Below are 20,484 nucleotides of genomic sequence, written 5' to 3'. Positions count from 1 at the left end.
ATGTGACGAATAGTCCAATTACCAAAAAATCATTAGTGAATTGAAATTCCATAACTTATGACTATGGCCGATATATCTTTTTTTTATGTTCAACGTTTGACATTTGCCTAACCTATAAGTTATAATCATCCTTTAAATACGAAACATGTTCGTATATTTGTAACTAATATTCTACTGTTATTTCAAATTTAAGAAATATATGAATCTGCATTAAAAACCTTATTTCAATATTTTATAATATAGACCAATAAATAAACAAACTCAAAATGTTTTCCAACAATTTATTTGAATTCAAATCGCATTTTCTCTTAACTATTAAGAGATATAAATTCATCAAAAAGTATTGGGTGAGTTCAAATTTACATATCTTCATACATACGTTAATTTACATGACGCAAGTTGGCACGTATTAAAAAATTCAATATGTACTAAACAGATGCCAACTAAAAAAAACAAAAAATTAACTGCTACTGATCGTGCAATGGCATACTTCGATGACTTTTATGGATCTGTTTTCGGTACCGACAGATGGATTGCGATAAGAAGGGCGTTAGAGAGAAAACACAAATACGTAGCCGTAGTTAACAACTATGGTGAAAATGAGAATGCTTCAAAGTTTTTAGAAAGTCACGGTTTGTATTCTATGATGAGAAACACGTTTTTAAGTCTGCATCAACCAATTTCTGTTATTATTTGTCCTGTTTATTTGTTAGGTGCTCACAATTTAAGAAGATTATTCAAAGCTCAGAAAGAATTTAATAAAAACGAAAATACAATCGAAAAAATAGACACTGAACAAAAATCAGACAGTCTAGAGAGATTCATTCGAAATAGTGGTATAGCAGAAATTGAAGAATTTTACAGTCAAAAGTCTGATTTTATAATACCTGAAAAGTTAGATGTTGGGAAAGCAATAATTGGCGAACAAAATACCATTAAACCAGAAGAAACAGTTTCTAAAAGGTATTTGAATGTATGTTATACATCAGACATGGCCAAAAGTTGGTCATACAAAGTGGAATTGGTCCATTTAATACTTTTCTTTAATTTCCACAAATTTATTTATTTTGATGAATCATAACGATTATTTTTTCTAACTGCATTACTGATTCGGTCAACCAATATCCCTCCTTATCGATTTTTTTCTGGCTATGGCTATGACTTGAAGTTTCAAGAAATAATCAATCTGACCCGCCACCTGAAACAATTGTCCATTTCTATTATACACCGATCAAATATGGGAAGACTGAAATTATTGGACTAGTTTTATATTAATCAGTCAATAGGATTTGAATAGTTATAAAATTACACCAATGAGAACTTTTTATTCTTACAATCGTTCATTAATGAACAGTAAAACTGAGTAATATTTCGTATAATTTACAGTATACCAAACCAATCATTAGCAGCTAGCTTAGACACGGCTAAATATGACGAATCAAGGATTATCGCTGCAAATGTGGGAATGCGTGCTGTTGGTTTATGGACTTACGTTCCAGCCTCGCGATTGAAAGGATGTGAAGATTGGCTCCCTGAATCTGAACATTATAAATACTATTCAAGTAATTTTTTCAGCATTTATGAGTCATTCATATGTATGTAGTCAAATTCAATACTTTTATTTAAAACATCCAGGTGCAGACGATTATCCACTTACTATTGAAGAAGAAAATGAACTCGATTTTCCCTCACAATTACAAGTGTATTCATTTGAAAGTAACACCTCGAATAAATTTCCTGAACCGAAGCGTGGAATAACAGGTATTTGGGATATATGTACATGTATTTTTATACTGCATGCTACAAATGGACATATAATATCGATTGAAATTTTTATTCTCATATACAGGTGTGTACGACTATTATTTAATGGATGGAGCTTCTATATTGCCCATATTAGCGCTTGATTTACAACCTGGTGACAGAGTTTTAGATATGTGCGCTGCACCCGGTGGAAAATCTCTTGCCATATTACAAACATTGCTATGTAGAAATCTAGTTACTAATGATGTTTCATTTTCTAGAGTCAATAGGTAGAATTTTAACATTTCAATTGATAAAAATCTATACAATACAATAAAACAATATTACTTTACTTTATATTTGTTTATTTCAGGATACTAAAAGTTTTTGATGAATATCTTTTAAATTATTCTACTGACCCCAAATGGAACGATGAAGTAACTATCACTAATGAAGATGCTCGACATATTACTGATGAGCATGGTTTCGATAAAGTACATACCGAATTCGATAAATATTGCAATGTTCCGTCATTTTGTTATAGGCTTTAGTTTGAATAATTTTAATACATATGTGTACTAGTTTTTTCAAATGTACTTTTAATGAATTGAAAGCTTTTTAACACTCTTTGGTTACCCCACTTGGTAAACCCACTCAAGAGATCTCATCTAGAGCCGAGAGCGAAACCAGGCCCTGGGAATGTAATAATTCTGGGCCATTTTTTGGGGGGGAAGGTGGGCTTATTTTGGAAGTTTGAAAACAAAATATTCGCTTTATTTGGTATGTTAAATAATTGTGAAAAAAAAAACTATGCAATGCATACAAGGTGCATAATTTCAAAATATGTATTTATATCATAAATTTTCAAAATATGTATTTAATTTCAAAATATGTATTTATTCAAAATATGTATTTGTATCTGTATCACAGACCCTAAAAAATGTTCTCAAATAAACTGAACGTTTCTAAAAACTTAAATAATTATATTTCTAAAAAGTGAAGCTCCCTATATACATACATATGTATCTAAAATACGGTCTCCGTGACGGGCCCGAATGTGAAACGCCCGAAAACGCAAGCATCGGAAGGTAAAGATCGAAAATCGAAAGATCAAAAAAAAGGGTGCATGGTAAACGGTACATACTCACTTAATTTGCGCGAGCAGGATGCAACAGGAACAAGAGGAACAGGCTTTTCCTCCCGTATTAATGTGCGCGCGCAGAATACGGGAGGAAAAGTCTGTTCCTCTTGTTCCTGTTGTATCCTGCTCGCGCAAATTAAGTGAGTATGTACCGTTTACCATGCACCTTTTTTTTGATCTTTCGATTTTCGATCTTTGCCTTCCGATATTTGCGTTTTCGGGCGTTTCACATTCGGGCCCGTGAGGTAGACCCCTAAAAAAACCAGTCAATGTCACACCATCATCATAACAATAATAATGCAATCAATTAAAAATAATTTGTAACAACTGCCTGTATGTATGTACATGTGTTTATTGTTTTATGTTCTAATAATTTCAGATACTCGTAGATGTACCATGCACAACAGATAGGCATTCTTTGAAAGAAGATGACAATAATATTTTCAAAACTTCAAGAATTAAGGAACGATTGACATTGCCTGAAGAGCAATCAAAAATATTGAGGTAAAACAATGATTCCGAAAAATAATTCAATGTAAAAAATTGCATTGTTTATATTGAAACTTAATTTCTGTCAATAGCAATGCTTTACACTTATGCAAAGTTGGAGGTACCGTGGTATATAGCACATGTACTCTGAGTCCCATACAGAACGACGGCGTTGTTCATATGGCTTTGAAGAGAGCATGGGAGGAGCACCGAGTACGAGCTACCATTAAGTAAAAATAAATAAGTGTCATTTTATACATAACAAAGTAAAATTCCATCAAAATGAAAAATTCTAAATTTTATTTTCAGAACCTTAACGAAAGCATTCGACCCTGCACAATGTCTCTTCAAACTCTGCACGGATGAAGTGAAACCAAAATTTGGCCAGTTGGTATTACCTGATGTTTCTTCCAATTTTGGACCATCGTACTTCTGTAAGATCGTGAAAACACAAGCGTGATTGTATTGAAACATACATTTATTTAATCCAATATTATACAATCATTGTATTAAATACATTTGAATAAATTAGAAACAATTACATATACATATAAACCTATTTTTGGCATTTGAAAACAATACATCATATAATAGAATAAATACATTTTAATGCCTGCAATTGAGAGATTGTTTCCTCGTCATTATAATTATAATTCGATACATTATCACGTAAACATTTTTTATATTATAATTTACGCTTTATAATAGAATCACATATAAGCACATTTATTTCACACCATAAAATTTGATTAATCTTCAAAATAATAATCATAATCTTCAATGTACGTTAGTATCCTCGACTTTCAGCTTTTCATTCAAAGGCTGATTTTCCATTTTCAAATCTTCTTCGTCTCCACACTTTTCTGGTCGGTTCCACGGTTGCTCTTCCCCAGAGCCAAAAATCATATAAACCAATATTTCAATCACGTACAGACCAATTGTCACAAAGAATATAACCCGCCACGCTGATATTGTTTGCTAAATCAAAGATACGATATTAATAATTGGTTGAAAAATATCAAAACGCATTTAAATCCACTTACATTTCCATGAGTGAGTTGTCCAACAAATATCGGAACGATAATACCTGGTATAGTTGCCATAGTATTCGTTATTGCCATTAGAGTTCCTTTTAATTTTTATAATAATTAATTGAAATATAACTTGTTTTTAAAATAGGAATGGGCATAAAAACCCTAAATAATTCAAAAAGATTTTCTAACCTGCAAAATTTGGAGCAATATCAATATGGTTAGAAAGAAACCCGCAAAACATTCCACCGATACATGTTACACCAATAGCCATGAGGACTACAGCTAAAGTCCGATGGCATCCAATGTAACACAATCCCAGTAAGCAAATTAGAGGTATGCATGAAGCTGAAAAAATAAACAGCATATTTATTAACTTAATTTGGTTGCATTATATTATAATTCTAGTAGCAAACTTCTTACCGAACAAAGTGCCAATTTTACGTGACGTTGTAGTTGTAATAGTTCCTTTAACCTTCAAGTAGTCTAAGGTCCTACTGAGACCCAAACTGAACAACCACAATGTCAAAAATGGAATAGCAGTCACAACTGCATTCTAAAAACAATTAACAAGATATGTATGCATACCTATTTTTATATATAACTGTTAAAATACATATTGAAATTAATTGTATTTACTTCGGTTATATTAAACTTGAGAACTTGTTTCATGTAGAATGGGAGTTCAATAAGCAACATATACCATCCCCAATTTGAGCATGTATGAGCCACCATAATTGCTAAAAAAGGTGGCGATGTTAACACAGCCTTCCAGGGAACTGGCAATTTCTAAAAATAATCTGAATTTTGTTGAAAATGGACATTTTAATTGTTCTAGAATCCTCAATAATTTCTACTAACCTTTGTTGACCCTTTTGGCTTGGATCCTAAAGCATTTACGAGCATGTCTCTCTCTTCTTGATCGATATAAGGTTGCTGCTGTGGTGAATCTTGTACAAAAACTATCCACAAGAAGCACCAAGTTGTTGATAGACCACCCATCACGTAAAACACAGATTCCCATCCTAACAGAGACCAATCATACGTTTAATTCTGTATTCTTAAAGTCTACACAAATTGAAGTAATACATATGTGTAAAAAAATTAATTTCGTTCAACAGAACATTGTGATGTAAATTTTCATTTCTAAATCTATGTATATACATATAGTAACTTTCTCCACGTGAAAACAACAAAAAACATCTAAAAAGATAAAACACAAAGTACATTATTCATATTTAACATTCAACAAATACAAAGGCAACAAATAGATGGACCTTTAAATTTAAACACAATCATGGTCTCAAAAGTTGATATCAGTTATTGTACATCACTGATGCATTCATAGCCCTCATTAATTTATAATATTTACTAAATTCTTTAATTTCCCGTATTTCGGTGCAAAAAAGAACAACTGTTTTTGTATCCATCATAATATGATTCCAATAATCCATTTATCATTGTAAAATGCAGTGTTGCAGTGAATGAATATAGCAGATGACATGATGGACATATCGTTATTATTCCTTGTAATTAACCAATTGTACAATCAAACTTTTTCCTATAATATGTATATACAATACATTTAAATTTAGAACTTAGCATACAAGAAGCCAATATACAGTATTGTACATATGTATGAAATATAATATATTAGTGGGAAAGAAGAAAATGGTGAAAATTTGTTACCTAGTTGTGCAGATAGTAAACCAGCTAGTAGCATTGACAGAACAGTACCGAGGGCAGTTCCGGCATATACGATAGCCGACATTCCACCACGTTCAGCGGGCGGAGCCCAACGAGACAGCAGGACATGCATACCAGGAAACGTCACTCCCTAATACAAAACACCTCACATGGGATACTTGATTTTTCACAAATACATAATATTATATTTCATTATCTTTTAAATTGTATTTAGTACAACTAAAACTGAATTAATCAGAAGTAACACAAGTCATGCCCTCGGTTAAGACAAAACATGCGAAAGAAACATAACAACGCATACACCTGCATTATTTTTTTTATGTACATGTCTTCACATTGTACAGGTGACACTAAATCAACTAAGACATTTTAGAACGCTCTTCAAGATTGTGAGGAATGACTTAATACATACATATTATACAAACAAAGGAGATTTTAATAGCAATCTAATGACTGAAAAGTACAAACATACTTATGTTCATTAGCCATTGGGGTGAATTAGGAACTTTTCATAAATATTGTAGCGTATACTAAAAAAAGCCGCCGGTTAAGCGCAATCGGATTAGGCCGAGGCGCATCCCTGACACTGTGCGACCGTTATAATTGGTTTCGAGGATTATCTGCAGACTAAGTGCAAGTAGGCTAAACAATGGCCACCGAATTGGCGTAGTAGCAGCACTCGGTCGCATTCTCGTGGAATTCTCAGAAGTGACCGATAGCGTGGGACTGAATGTCGTGGGAATACATATCCGGGTATATGCCTAAACAATAGGGAAGTAACCGGACGTCGAAGATTGCCCTGAGCGACCTGTTCCTTTATAAGGAGGTACTTAGACCATATCAAGACATTCTGGACGGAGCACTGGCAGTGCGTGTATCTCCTTAATCACCAATAAATGCTGTGACACGACTTTGGCCTTTTACTCGGATCCTCCACTCACCCCTACGCAACAATATGTATATAGCCAGCAGCATAGCTCGGACGTTAAGCTTCTGCTTACCGTCAAGAAGGTGCCGGGTTCTATCCCTGAATGAAAATGAATTTTTCAGAGTATGCTGTTGGTCAGACCTGGATTTGTGATTCCAGGTTGATCGTTTCCTATCAGAGTTTGCCAATTTTCTCTGATTTCATTGTTGAAACGGTTCCCGGAAAAAAAAATTGGCTAAAAATCCTTCCTACCTACTATGTCACCACTATTTGAAAAATTTGATTGATGTACAATAAAAATTTATGTACAATTCATAGATGTCTCGTTAATTTGCGAGTTTTTTCAGTGTCTCGCAATTCAACGACTTATAATAAAAATGCTGTATTTGTATTTGTAATTGGCCAGGAAGGCGCATTGGGATTTACCTGTAAGGCCTTCCTGGTATATATGTAAAATAAAAAAATAAAAATAAATTTAATTAAAAAAAATAATAATTTAAAATATATGTAAACAGGGTAATAGTAGTATATTGTTGCGTAGGGGTGGGTTGAGGATCTAAGTGAAAGACCAGAGTCGCTTCACAGCATTTATTGAATGATTCAGGAGGGCCACGCGCAGCCAGCGCTCGTTCCAGAATACCTCCTTTTAAAGGGCGAGTTATTCACTACAGCTTCCCCGATCCGTTTATTTATGCATTGTTTAGGCACGTACAGTTTTACAGTCTCATGCTCTAAGGCACATACAATCTCTAGCTCTCGCCAGGATTCTGAGAACTCTAGCGGGAACTGACTGATCTAATCCAAGAGCCTCCATTGTTCGCTTCCGAATACACTTAACCGGCAGCTCCTCTTAGACCGTTTTCCCACGTTACAATATCATGACACCATTATGACAATATCATGACACCATTCGAAATTCATTCCAATTGTGACTTACTGAGCAAATCTCAAAAGAAGATGCTTGAAATCAATAAATCTAACCAAATCTTCAATCCTTGTATTTCCCATTCCTTCCGTTGATTGAAAAAAATTAGAAATTAACTTAAATGGTATCAAATTATAGCTTGACAAAGAGCGTTCTTAAATGTCTTAAATATAATCTACAGAACATTAAAAGCTGAAAACATGAAGACCATCATGGAAGAAAGTACAGCCGAGTGTGGTGCAAAATACATATATGATCGTGATTTGAAGATAGTGCGAACCATAGCCATTGACGTAGTGATGATGATGAAAAATGTATATATTCAAATATATACACAGCACATTCCCAGCATTTGACAACATTGTGCGGTGTAAACTCACCCCAGCTCCGCAACACGTTTGTCCCAGTTAAGTACGCTTTAGCTCCTCCTATGGTGGTACCTACGTGAACCATGAACGTCATTCGTCTTCGCTCGTCGGGTAGACCCCAACGTCCTATCAAACAATACAGGGCCGGAAGTGCCATCCCCTTGTAACATAATGTGATCATGCAATCTAATTTTCCAAATATATAAATACAATTAAACATTCAAAACATAAATGTTACACATGTAGATAACTTTCCAATCGACATAAACAGCACAATCAATTAGTTTTAGCGAAAAAAAATAACAAATTATTTTAGTAATAGATGTAAATTGATTTAATTCTACATATTCTTGTAAAAATCTCAAAATTTAATTACGATGATCGTTGTTCAATTTTAGTGCGATAAAATTAAATCCTACATTAAAAGTCATATGATGATTGGTACAAATCAAATAAAATTTGATGCCTTTTTAATATCATATATATGTATATATAATATCGCTATTCTGTGTGTCTGTCTGGGATAACGCTCGCCGTACTATAATAGTCGTTTCGATTCGACATACTTACATATGTACGTCACAGCTGAACCACTACCAAAACGTATATACGAATACAATAACAAAAGAAAAACCTTCTATATATACTATTGGTTACCAATGTTTCCTCTTGGCAGAGAATTTACCGCCATCTATTAAAAACTTATTCAATTAATTAATTTTTCTATTGGTGTTTTATATTGTTTACATTTATGTAGGTAGTTAGGTAGTTTTTACCATTTTTTTTTCATATTAAACAATTAAATATAAATATTAAATTAAATGTATTTAAAAGTGTTTGAAAAAAATTCGACCGTGTGGGGATGGAACACATGACCGGCGACACATTTCTTTTAAAAATTTTTTTAATTTAATAACATAATATGCCAACACCCATGCGATGATATGCCATCGGGTACAACACTAGTTTAGTAATAATGTTAATATTTAAAACCAGCAGTATAGCTCGGTGGTTGCATTAATGCTTACCACCGAGAGGATCCAGGGTTCAAGTACTGGGTTGACCTTGATTGAAGAGAATTTATTCGGAATATTACTGACAAAACCATTCTACTCACTATTTATCACCACCATTTGAATATGATTTCAAATTTATATATGTAAAAGTTTCAATACCATAGGTATTGTATTGGGGTAAAATTTTTATATATATAAAAGTTTCAATACCATAGTCATTGCATTAGGGCAAAACCCGTAATGGCATCATGGTAAAATATAAATAAAAAAATCATTATTTCTTTTGCAACGTGTGCTAAAAGTCTAATCTGACCTTGTATTTAGTATACTGTATAACCATTATGCTTGTATAGTGTATGTATGCTCGTCTGTTTGTTTTACTCGTTATTCTATTCAAACATCCATAGTGAAACTATGTATTTTCAATTCAAACATCCATAGTGAAACATTGATAAAACCTCCATACATCTAAACGTATTTTCTCCTGACTGACTTAATCTAAAATAACATTTAGCTGATTTCCTTAATTTGGCAACGCTAAGTGTACAAATAAATTGAAAAGAAAGACTTGATCATGCCGTGCCGCGGTTATTTCGGTACCCAAATTAGTACACATTTATTACAGCACGTCATGCGGGATTTACTGCTTCTAAAACACAATTATGTCGTCTTATTGCAAGTGCAAGTGCGTAACTTACGCCACCAATTCCTTCGCCGATCCTCATTGCGATGACGGCAACGTAATGCCAAGTTGCCATTGCCGGCGTTAAAAGTGTACATATGACATTTATAAATACGCTGAAAAACATGACCCACTTTGCGGAAAACATTTCTGCAATCCTGCCACCTGCAATTTAATATTAAAACTTAGTCGAATTCAATATGTTTGATTATATTCTAATATTGTTGAAACAGCCCACCTGGAATTTGAGATATGAAATATCCCCAAAAGTAACAACTCAATAACATTCCTTGCAATGGCTCCGACCATAAAAATGGTCCATCCTATAAATTAAAAAATATATATATGATATTATAGTGTAAAATTTAAATCCAAAAAAATTGGGTCAATGGTTCTTAACCTTATGTGCCATGATGTTCAATTGACATTCCCTCATTAAGAAGAGTCTTAAATTAAATGCTATACACTCGTTCAAGTATCACTCAATTGATTTGTAAATAACATTGTTCTCATTTATGAACAACGCGAATGTATTTTTATTAATGTCAAAAGTCATCAAATTATCTTCTGAAGAAGAATATTATGGCTCAATTGATATACTCAAATTAAATTGATTTGTGTATTATTTCACTTCAATTCCATTAAGTTGAACAGCTTATTTATTTGTACTTCATATTTATTGACAAATCACTTCCAAGTGTTTAAAAGCTACTATGATTCTGTAGGTATCTTATATATGTAATTAATATACCTGAATGCAATAAAAAGTTTTACTTTGACATCTATCATATAATTATTTTTGTTTTTGAGCTTTATTCTTGAAACACCATATTAAATATCATAACTTTGTATGATTTCCACACAATACTTCTAAAATGTGAATTCTGTGCATGGTTTTTAACTACAATTAACTTAATATCATACCTCAACAGTGGTCGTTGAATTTTCTGCCACACAACCATCGTCCTCTTGTGCATTTGATGTAGTATTATCATGAGATAACTCCTTAGATAGCTCATGAAGCGCAGTATGATTTAACATTCCAACTAACGCCACTGATAAGTTTACTTTCAATCCGTAAACAATACCCATTCCAATAGACCCAAGAACGGCCAATACATATCTTGCTGGTATTAATTCTGAAGCAATAAATAAATTTCACATGCAATACAGCTACAGTATATTAATACATTTAATATGATATATTTAATAGATATTTTTAGTAGAAAATTTTAAACATGCTGGAAAACAGTACGGGAAGTTTGTGCGGTATTTACGCGATATTATATACGTAACTTTAGATAAGGTTTATATCAAGTGAAATCTAACATACAAAGAAATCAATTTATACTCTTTGTAATCCATATTTACACCACATATGTATATAATCTGTATAAATAAAATTGAAAATTATGATAGTGTATTACATATTAGTTAAATGGATCCTTGTAATGTTTTATTTAACTTTCAATATAAAATTTATGTATATAGCATTTTTGCTATATAACTGCAAACCCTGAAAATAAATAATCATCTTTCACAATCACGTTGCTGGGGAGTTCTACCAAGGTAATTCTAACTCCGATAATTCTGTCGATACTATCAAAGTGATATAGAAAGCATTCAGACAAACGTCGACTGTTTGATTTTCCCAAACCACTAAAAATATCCCCCAATTCAATTTTGCTTTATGTGTTTGCTATTTATAAATTTTGTATATAACTACGATTTATTTATGTGAGTAAGTATGTATGTACATACTTTTGACGACTTCGAGTTGGATTGTTATTTTACTTCCTTCAAAAACTGAATACTCTGGTATTTATTTTTGTTCCCAAATCTACTACATACATACGTAGCCATACCAAATACATACGTATACATACCAAATCTACTACATATATACGTAGCCATACTAAATACGTATACATACCAAATCTACTACATACATACGTAGAATCATACAAAAATTCAAACTCGAGATTTTGACTGATTCACTGATCACGTTTTCGTGATGTGGAAAAAATGTGAGTATGTGTGTTTGATTTTTTGAATACCGTTTGTCGTTTCAAACTGAAACTTAATATTGGTTACTGAAATGTTTATCGATACGATGTTAATTTTTAAGTTGACTCAATTATTCAATTATCAATTCAATATTCATGGATTCAATTATCTCCTATTCCACACAAACGATCAAACTGAAACTTTTTTACATTTTACATTTCATATGATGTATTTCATACACTTATATTTTTTAAATACTTTTACTTCAACCAGAAGTACATATGTTCATACATATGTAGTACTTTTACTCTAGAGAATCGAGGTTTTTTTTATGTTTTTTTCAAAATCTTTCAATGTATTGAACCGAAATTTCATATATAGAAGTTTCATATATATATATATATATATATATATATATATGAATATATATATATATATATATATATATATATATATATATATAACTTAATGCCAAGTAACATATATAATTAAGTGAAGATCCGTCAACCAGAAGTGGCAGTTTACTCTTATTCGATTTTTCTTCCACATTTTTTTTCAACTCTTTAAATATATGTGCTTTTCATGAAAAAAATCCAGTATAATCCTTATATCAGTGTCATTTAAATAATAAAAAATTAACAAATTTGATAAACCGGAAGTGGGACTTTCTCCTCTGAGAAAAGTTTATGACTATACGATTTTTTCCACACTACTGGGCGTATCAAGCTGAAAATTTATATACTAACTTAGAGCTACAAAGGTTTTGATAAAGAATTCTTAAACCGAAAATAGTAATTTTTTCAACCAAACCATTTTTTTTCGACATTTTGAATTATTTCCATCTTCTTGATAGGTTATGCTTATAATATGTATAATGATTTAAGTAATAAAAACATTTTGAACAAAATCCGACAACCGGAAGTAGAACTTTTGCCTTGGGTGAGTTTCCCTGCATTAACGCTCAAGCATGTATCGAAAATGCTGTCATAGCCGATCCTCAAATAAATACATACATAGATAAAGTCGTGGGTTGGTCACATCCGAATCTGAAATCCGATAAAATTAGTATACTCTCCTTCATGAATTGAATCCTACACATACATATGTACATATATAATGAAAACATTGCCGTATGCACTTTGTCAATATTATAAATTATTTTACTCGGACTTAATAGATATAATGCTAAGCATAAAAGTAATGAAATCTAATCGTTATAACTTTTTCATTGTTTTCAAATAATAACTACATACATATTACCTATTTTGCAAAGACAACGCAACGAATAGAGCACTTTGCCAATACTCCCATCGTTGATATGCTGACGATGATAACGCATGCCAGAAATTGCCACTTCATTTGTCATGACATGGTCGTGCGTTATAAATGCGTTCGATAAATTTGGATAGCACTTGATGCAATATGAAAAACGAGCGATTAATTGACATGTCGTTGATTGAACTCAAGTGCCAAATTTGTGAAAGCTTCAAATGATGAACCATAAGATAATCCGTTTTCAATACACCTTTTCAACAAAATTATTGAATGTATCTATGTACATACATACATACATATAATACATATATCAACTAAGAAGAGACGGGGATGAGTATGGAGAAGGAAAGCACGTGTGCATTATCAGTAGGTATATGTACATATGTATATATATACGTACTTCAAATATTATTCACGAAAATTTCCTATCTAATCTATTATACTACAACTCAAAATGAAGTATGATTCACAGCTGTGTGATTGAATGATTAAAAAATCAATCAGTTGATAAAAACGTGTACTTTTTCTTACGCCTTAGATAAAAATCAAGTTACACAACTTAGATCAAGATTGAACGTGTGCTCGGAACGAATCATGTGATTGATTTTGAATTAGTTTTTATTTCGGAAAAAACATTAACTAAATTCCTTTTGATTTACTAAAATGTGAGATATCGACTCGACTTGTCTAAAAATTTTAATCCAAACCTATAACAAGCATCGATAAAAATAGTAGATGTAATTGTAAATCGATGAATAAATTGACACAATATGTTATACTTATACAACTATCAAATTTAATTAAATAATTATAAATCTACAGAATCGCTGGCGCTAGCGTAATGCATAGCGTACTAATTTTCTGTTATTTGGTGTTTTCTAAATTTCTTCACTTCACCTAACTACAAAAATTTGTGAACGTTTTTTTTCAAATATATTAAAATTGTTCGAATTTCATCGACAAAATATATTACAGCTGCTATTGGGTGATGATTAAAAGAGAAAGATAATGTTTATTTTCGTCTATTGTATCCGGCAAGTATTTTTTCATTAATAATAACGGGTTAATGTGATTCATTAATACTATCAGAGGTACTGGAAAGAAATCCATTATTTTTATATGTTGACTTTGAGGTCAGTTTGTGCCCAAACACGGTGGAGGGAATGTCTACATTTCTAACTTTTTTTTTCTATATTTAACAAACCCAACCTAATCAAATCTTATTCAATACATTTTTTAATACCCTAACTCAACTTACCCCCTTCCTAATGTGATCAATCACATTAATCATTAATTGTTAATAATATACAATTTATCACATTTATCATAACATATGTACGTATGTACATACATACATATGTAATTTAGGGTAAGATAGAGATTTAGGGAAACTTCTCAAAATTTCTCACTACCGGTATCTGCTGCCAAATGAAAAACTGACTACCGGTAAATACCGGTATTAATTTATTTAAGCAATCTGTGCACAAAACTTAATTAATAATTAATAAAATAATAATATAATGAATTGTAGGTTAATCATTAATTATTTTAATTAATTACTTCCTTAATTACAAAATAATGTTTCGAGTCCACAGCAGGAATTGCTGATTAACGAGTGTCAAATAATTTTTTGCGGGCTCCTTGCTTTGGAGAATTTTTGCAACGTGTCTTCTCATTGTACATAAACAGTCAGTTAATCAATATACGATATTTTCGGCATACTTTATTTTTGATTTTAAATTTGTGATACACTTAACAGCTCCTTTGAATAGCAGGTCAAAAAGGATGTCGAGTGTTTGACTCATTCTTTGATTAATCCATACAAACTAGCCGATACAAGGTTCTAAAAGACTAAATTCCAAACAATTCAACTAACATAAAATATAAATAGTTATACATACTTGGTATGTATTGTATATATGTTATCTAGTACATCTCTAAATACTTTTAAAAAATTTACATACATATAAAGTCTCATTGCGTATAGAGTAACACGGATTTTAGTAAAACAGCTTTTTTTTCGCTATCAACATATATTTATTGCCTAAAAACAATATTAAGAGGGCTGTACACCCGAAACCTTAATCTTGTTGCCGTTCCTTTCTTCGATATATATATCGAGTGAATGTATATATTGAGTGAATGCGAAAATATATATATATCAATATATATATTGAGTGAATGCGACAGTTGCGTTTTGACCAGATAATACGTATTTTAAATCGACAAAATCGAGGTTTCGTATTCTCCAATTTTTCCTCCGAAACTGGACCAATTTTTAAAAAAAATTTCATCATCGTTATGAGAAAGATATTTTATATGCACCTATGCGCGTATTTTTTTTTAAATTGACCGTTAAATAAGCACACTGGACTCTTTTCGTGGGTGTAAAAAAGAGGCGATTTTATAGATGTTTGGCGGCTCCTAGCTCCCATAAAAAATAACTAATCAAAAAAATAAAACGATAGATGCATGCCAATGGTGAATATCCATAGCATATTAAAAAATAATTTCTCTAGTGCCATAATTGAGAAAGGGAGAAATGTAATACGTTTGTATGGACAAGGCGCTGGTGTCCAGCCCTCTTAAATACATTTCCATTGTAAAAGTACTTTCACCCAACTAAATAAAAATATCTCCGTGTGTATTTTGAAAACATAACAAACGTGTACAATATCTCTTACAGCAATTTAGGTTAAGTTGTTTATGTCGTACGGAAAATATTAGGCTTCATTTTTTTAAATGTGATAAATATTCTGAAAAAAATTTGGCAACCCTTCCAAACTCTCCGGTGCTAAAAGCCGGTATTCTATAAAGAGCATATGTGAAATTTAATTACTGAGCATACAAATTCATCACAGAAACACCAGTAATTGACGATAATAGTAGTGAAAATAGTCCTCTAATTTTCCAATCGTTGAACTTTCGTAGGGTCGTCCGTCGAGTAAAGACACACCCATTTCCGGAAGGTCATCGAAGGTCGGCCAAAGGAAACCCATGCGATAAAATCCCAACCGTGCATCTATTTTTGAAAAATCTCGCAAAGGACGCTTAAGGTCACCAAGAAATCGGTGTATTTTCGCAACGGAATGCGACATATTAACGTTGCACACGTGAAAGTGTTGCAGTTGTCTCGAATCCTGTTTTATTGATTTATCGCATATTATTAAAATCTCTTCCAAGTAACCCAAATTCTCAACAATATGTATTGCTATTTATAAGCGCACGAATCATTTGAACGAACACAATTTATACACATAACTTTATATATCTACATCTAGGCATAGGCAGATCGATGTACAATATAATACGAGAAAAGACCAATATAACATGAAATGAATGATTATAAGATTATTGTTCATTAAAACGGAGAGCATCAATTCCAATAAGTAACTGAAGTCTAAAAGTAGCTGAATCCGATATTGTTTTCAAGACGAATTTTTAGAATTTCATTTTAAGAGGTTTGTAAATCAAATCGTCTAAAAGTATTTTACATGTACCTATACAAACATTTACATACATACTTGAGTTTCTAAAGAAATCTAACTTTATTTCTCTCAAGAAATAAAGCAGCTTACAATAATCAATACCGCCAAAAATTCATCTACCACTCAATATCAATTTATAAATTATCACAAAATGTTTAGAAATATTCATGCAATTTTCCATTATATTTCGGAAATCATACCTCTTATATACAATCATACCTCTTATATACATAGTGATATGTACTTCCATTCTGAGATGCATTCTCAGTTGATCCATTCTAATAAGCAAAAATGCCATACCTTGGAGACAAAAGAAAGATCGCAAAAATGACATGAGATGCCATAAAGGAAGAGATATACCTTAGATGAATACAGCTGAAGAACTTTAACATACATAGACCCAAATATGTATATTTTAATTAAAACAAAAAGATAAAATAATTACGATAATATATGTAAGTAAATTTATAATATCGATAGAAAACTTTCTAATGTTTTACTATAAAGATCTATCTTTATAGTTTCTAATGTTTTACTATAAAGACATTAAGTCAGCATGATTGAGTAATAAAAAGGTTTTACGATAGAACGATCCATCTTAAATGGGCTAAGTTTATTAAAGTCGATTCAATACTGTCTATATTGATCAAAATTTCTATGAAAAATTCGGGAAAACAATTTGATCCAAATAAATTACTCTTACTAGTAGATGTAATATTTAAAATCTATTTTTTTCTATAAATATAAATTTTGAAACCATTATTTCTGATGTTTGTCATATAAATTTTCTCTCAATTATAGACAAATGTATTACTTAAATAATCTTGGTAAAATTATGATAGGTACGCTTAAATATGACCTCGCCTTGAAGTATTCTTCGACTTATGATAATTCCAAAGTAAATACAATTATTCATTATACAAAGATTTAATAACAAGTCGACCGGTTTTACTATTTGCGCAAAAAACGCGTTGAATTTTGTCGTCTGAGTTACAGAAAACATTTTAGATTGACCGATGTTGCCACAAAAGCGAAAATATATAATTTTCGAGAGCTTTTAAAATTGACCCCGTGACCTTGACGTCACATTTTAACGTTGATATGGCAAACTTGCAGCTTTTTTGTATTCATATCAAATAGTATGTATGTATAAATGAAAACTAAAATAATTTGCTAAATTATATATTTTTCAACGAGAAAGCAAAAATTTTCTCGTGCAAAATTAAATGTCGATATGTTTCACACAAAATATTGTTTTCGAAATATTGTGGCTGTATGTATATTTACGTAAATGTGTATAACTGAATTTATTTTCGAAACAAATAAGGATTTATAATAAAAGCTCACTTCTAAATGGGTTGCCCTTTGCTGGAACTTCCTCCATCGTGCTAATTTTTGTTTAGTTTGTATTGGGGAAACAGCAATGAGAAACGTTTCCCGAGACGAGAAAGAAACACGACCGAATCGGAGAACTTCTCGCCCTCGACTGAATAGAGGTTTTTGTCCAAGAGTGACGAGTGCAAGAGGTTGACGTGACCGACGGCTTGTACTTACTGCAACAGAAATATGTACTGACGAAGATCAAAAAAATACATTAAAAGATAAGTTTTAATTTATAAAATTGACTTTGTTTTAAAAATGGGCAGAGAGCAAAATCTAATCAAGATTGCATATTGATAAACTATCGACAGGGTCGGAAAATTCGGGAAAATTGAATTGCGACATCTATGTAATTCTTTAAAATTTAGATGTTATTTTAATATTTGAATATTTATTAGTTGCAGTATTGATTCATCATAAGCTTTTTTTGAAATGAACGTATATTAAACAATAAAAAAAATAATAAATTAAAAAATATTTAAACATATTTAATTTGATATTATCCACGAACAAAATCGTTAGTCTCAAATTAAGATTTTTGATTTTGAGACATCTATGTAAGTTATTTAATAGCTCACATTTACGCGTAAAAGTATAATATCTATTTTTAACGCCAGAGTTCGTCGCTCTCCGCATAACCTAGCATTCTTTTTGGCATAGTTTTAAAACTAAATTTGTATTCCGACTCAAATCAGCATCCAATGGAAACCATTCATTTTTGCTATAATTCATCGTGATAACAGTTATTAAAAAATAGTCGAACACCTGTCAAAATATTATAAAATGCACGTCACGTGAGTCTGTAGCGTCGGTAAAGCAGGTAGCGTTTATGTCAGTAGTGCATCAGTTAAGAGTGAACGGTCGGGTAGTGGTGTGAGCATAACATAACGGTAGCGGAGTCGAGGTGGAAGTGGAAGCGGCGATGAAACGTCAGCTGTTGGAGTCGTCCGACGCGAGCCATCGAGCGAAGGTGAGCGGAGAAAGTCATCCCAATTGTGGACATTCTAAACACACTGGAATTTCTCCAGTAACGAGAAAGTGGCCGAGCACGGCGCGCGCCTTCACGTCTCTGTAAAATATCCGACACATTCCGAACCGTACTTTCAGCGTTTTAGTGCTTCAGTGCGACACACGACTGACGTTCCTCGTCTCCCGTGTGTGTCCCGAAAATTTATTTCATTCTTACAATGTTTGTTTAAATAATTTTCTTTTGTTTTATAATTATTTAAATTTTTCGGCCAATTAGAGATCAGCTCACAAGTGCTACCAACTTATTTCGACCGCGATACATTTTGCGTCAAGTTTTCTTTAAAAAGTGCAATCAAAATATCGAAAGATTCTGTGATAAAAAAATGTAACCCCTCAACTATGTATCATAAACGTCAGTGTAAAAAAACAAATTTGTTAATCAGTGATCCGTGACCCCCGATTTCAAAGGGGAAAAATGAGAAATCAATTTTCTTTTTTTATTTTCATTCTTCCATAGTTATATTTAATTTTATAATAAATAAATTGATTAAACTCAGCTCTTTCAATCACGTTTCCAGGAAGAGTTTCTCTTTTCTTAACCCTTTGAATGCTGACCAACGCCGATCGGCGTTTTGCCAACAAATCCATGAGCCTGAAATACGCCCATAGGCGTTGTTTTTAGGAGTATGTAAAAAATAAACAAGAATACTGCCCGCTAAGCCTTTCCAGGTAGCATTGAACATGGGTCGTGTAATCCATTTCAATGTTTATAAAGACTGGTTTACATCGGAATTTCTGAATTTATAACCATAGCAGAATTTCTCGATGGAAATCCCTAACTGCTGAGTATTTTAGATTATGGCTTAGCATTTAGATTTTGTTTACATTTGGATGGAACTGGTTTTGGAATTCATTAATAGACTTATTTTATTTATTTTATATTGTTGCAAGATGTATTAGAGAGTCTAACACACCTTTAAAAAATGTGTTTAAACTAGGGTAGTGATCTAGGGTTTTTTTGGATTAGCTACCTGCTTTCTATTGGATTTCTAAATAATTCCAGTTGTATATGTTGGCGAAATTTTCAGCGTGGCGGGCTTTCAACAGAAAATACGTCAGCACTCAAAGGGTTAAAAAATAAAATAAATATTTTATAAAGAAGTTAAAAATTAAATATTATTAGTGTTGTTTTTTTTTTTTTCGAGAGATTTTGTGTTTTTAAGCTTAAGAATCCCTGACTTAATAACAATACCAAATATATAAATAGGTATATTATGTTTTTTTATCTCTTCTTAGACATACCTGCCTGTACAGAGTTCAAAAAAATACATATGT

The 20,484-nt window shown here is 31.9% G+C and overlaps 3 protein-coding genes across 9 annotated transcripts in view; 2 read left to right on the top strand and 1 right to left on the bottom strand.

The window, feature by feature from the left end:
• The first annotated feature begins 69 nt into the window (after nt 1-69).
• l(2)10685 (5-methylcytosine rRNA methyltransferase l(2)10685) lies at nt 70-4,094 on the top strand. Its single transcript, XM_077444529.1, has 11 exons — nt 70-147; nt 244-347; nt 437-632; nt 714-963; nt 1,387-1,562; nt 1,636-1,761; nt 1,850-2,033; nt 2,117-2,237; nt 3,264-3,388; nt 3,466-3,603; nt 3,683-4,094. The coding sequence occupies exons 2-11, from the start codon at nt 267-269 to the stop codon at nt 3,831-3,833; spliced, it is 1,548 nt and encodes a 515-aa protein (XP_077300655.1). The 5' UTR covers nt 70-147; nt 244-266; the 3' UTR covers nt 3,834-4,094.
• Nucleotides 3,832-20,484, bottom strand: part of MFS3 (major facilitator superfamily transporter 3) — an 18,886-nt gene continuing 2,233 nt past the window's right edge. The window contains exons 2-12 of one of the 3 annotated variants that reach the window (XM_077444531.1): nt 18,148-18,353; nt 10,955-11,169; nt 10,269-10,353; nt 10,047-10,195; nt 6,094-6,241; nt 5,266-5,429; nt 5,044-5,193; nt 4,828-4,960; nt 4,597-4,752; nt 4,417-4,502; nt 3,832-4,351 (exon numbers count right to left, since the gene is read on the bottom strand). In XM_077444531.1, coding sequence (XP_077300657.1) covers nt 4,151-4,351; nt 4,417-4,502; nt 4,597-4,752; nt 4,828-4,960; nt 5,044-5,193; nt 5,266-5,429; nt 6,094-6,241; nt 10,047-10,195; nt 10,269-10,353; nt 10,955-11,169; nt 18,148-18,184 — 1,524 coding nt within the window. In that variant the 5' untranslated portion in view covers nt 18,185-18,353 and the 3' untranslated portion in view covers nt 3,832-4,150. Of the gene's footprint in view, nt 4,352-4,416; nt 4,503-4,596; nt 4,753-4,827; nt 4,961-5,043; nt 5,194-5,265; nt 5,430-6,093; nt 6,242-8,344; nt 8,493-10,046; nt 10,196-10,268; nt 10,354-10,954; nt 11,170-18,147; nt 18,374-20,484 lie in introns of those variants that run through there. The other 2 variants (XM_077444532.1, XM_077444533.1) reach the window with 2 other exon arrangements.
• Nucleotides 19,010-20,484, top strand: part of LOC143921292 (solute carrier family 25 member 16-like) — a 10,693-nt gene continuing 9,218 nt past the window's right edge. For 2 of the 5 annotated variants that reach the window (XR_013261419.1, XM_077444534.1), the window contains exon 1: nt 19,010-19,150. The gene's annotated coding sequence lies outside the window, so the exon portion shown is untranslated. Of the gene's footprint in view, nt 19,370-20,484 lie in introns of all 5 variants that reach the window. The other 3 variants (XR_013261420.1, XM_077444535.1, XM_077444536.1) reach the window with 2 other exon arrangements.

This window comes from Arctopsyche grandis, chromosome 13 (assembly GCF_051622035.1).
Source record: "Arctopsyche grandis isolate Sample6627 chromosome 13, ASM5162203v2, whole genome shotgun sequence".
NCBI lineage: Eukaryota > Metazoa > Arthropoda > Insecta > Trichoptera > Hydropsychidae > Arctopsyche > Arctopsyche grandis.
Note: the sequence above shows the minus strand (reverse complement) of the source record. Positions and strands in the feature narration are given on the sequence as shown.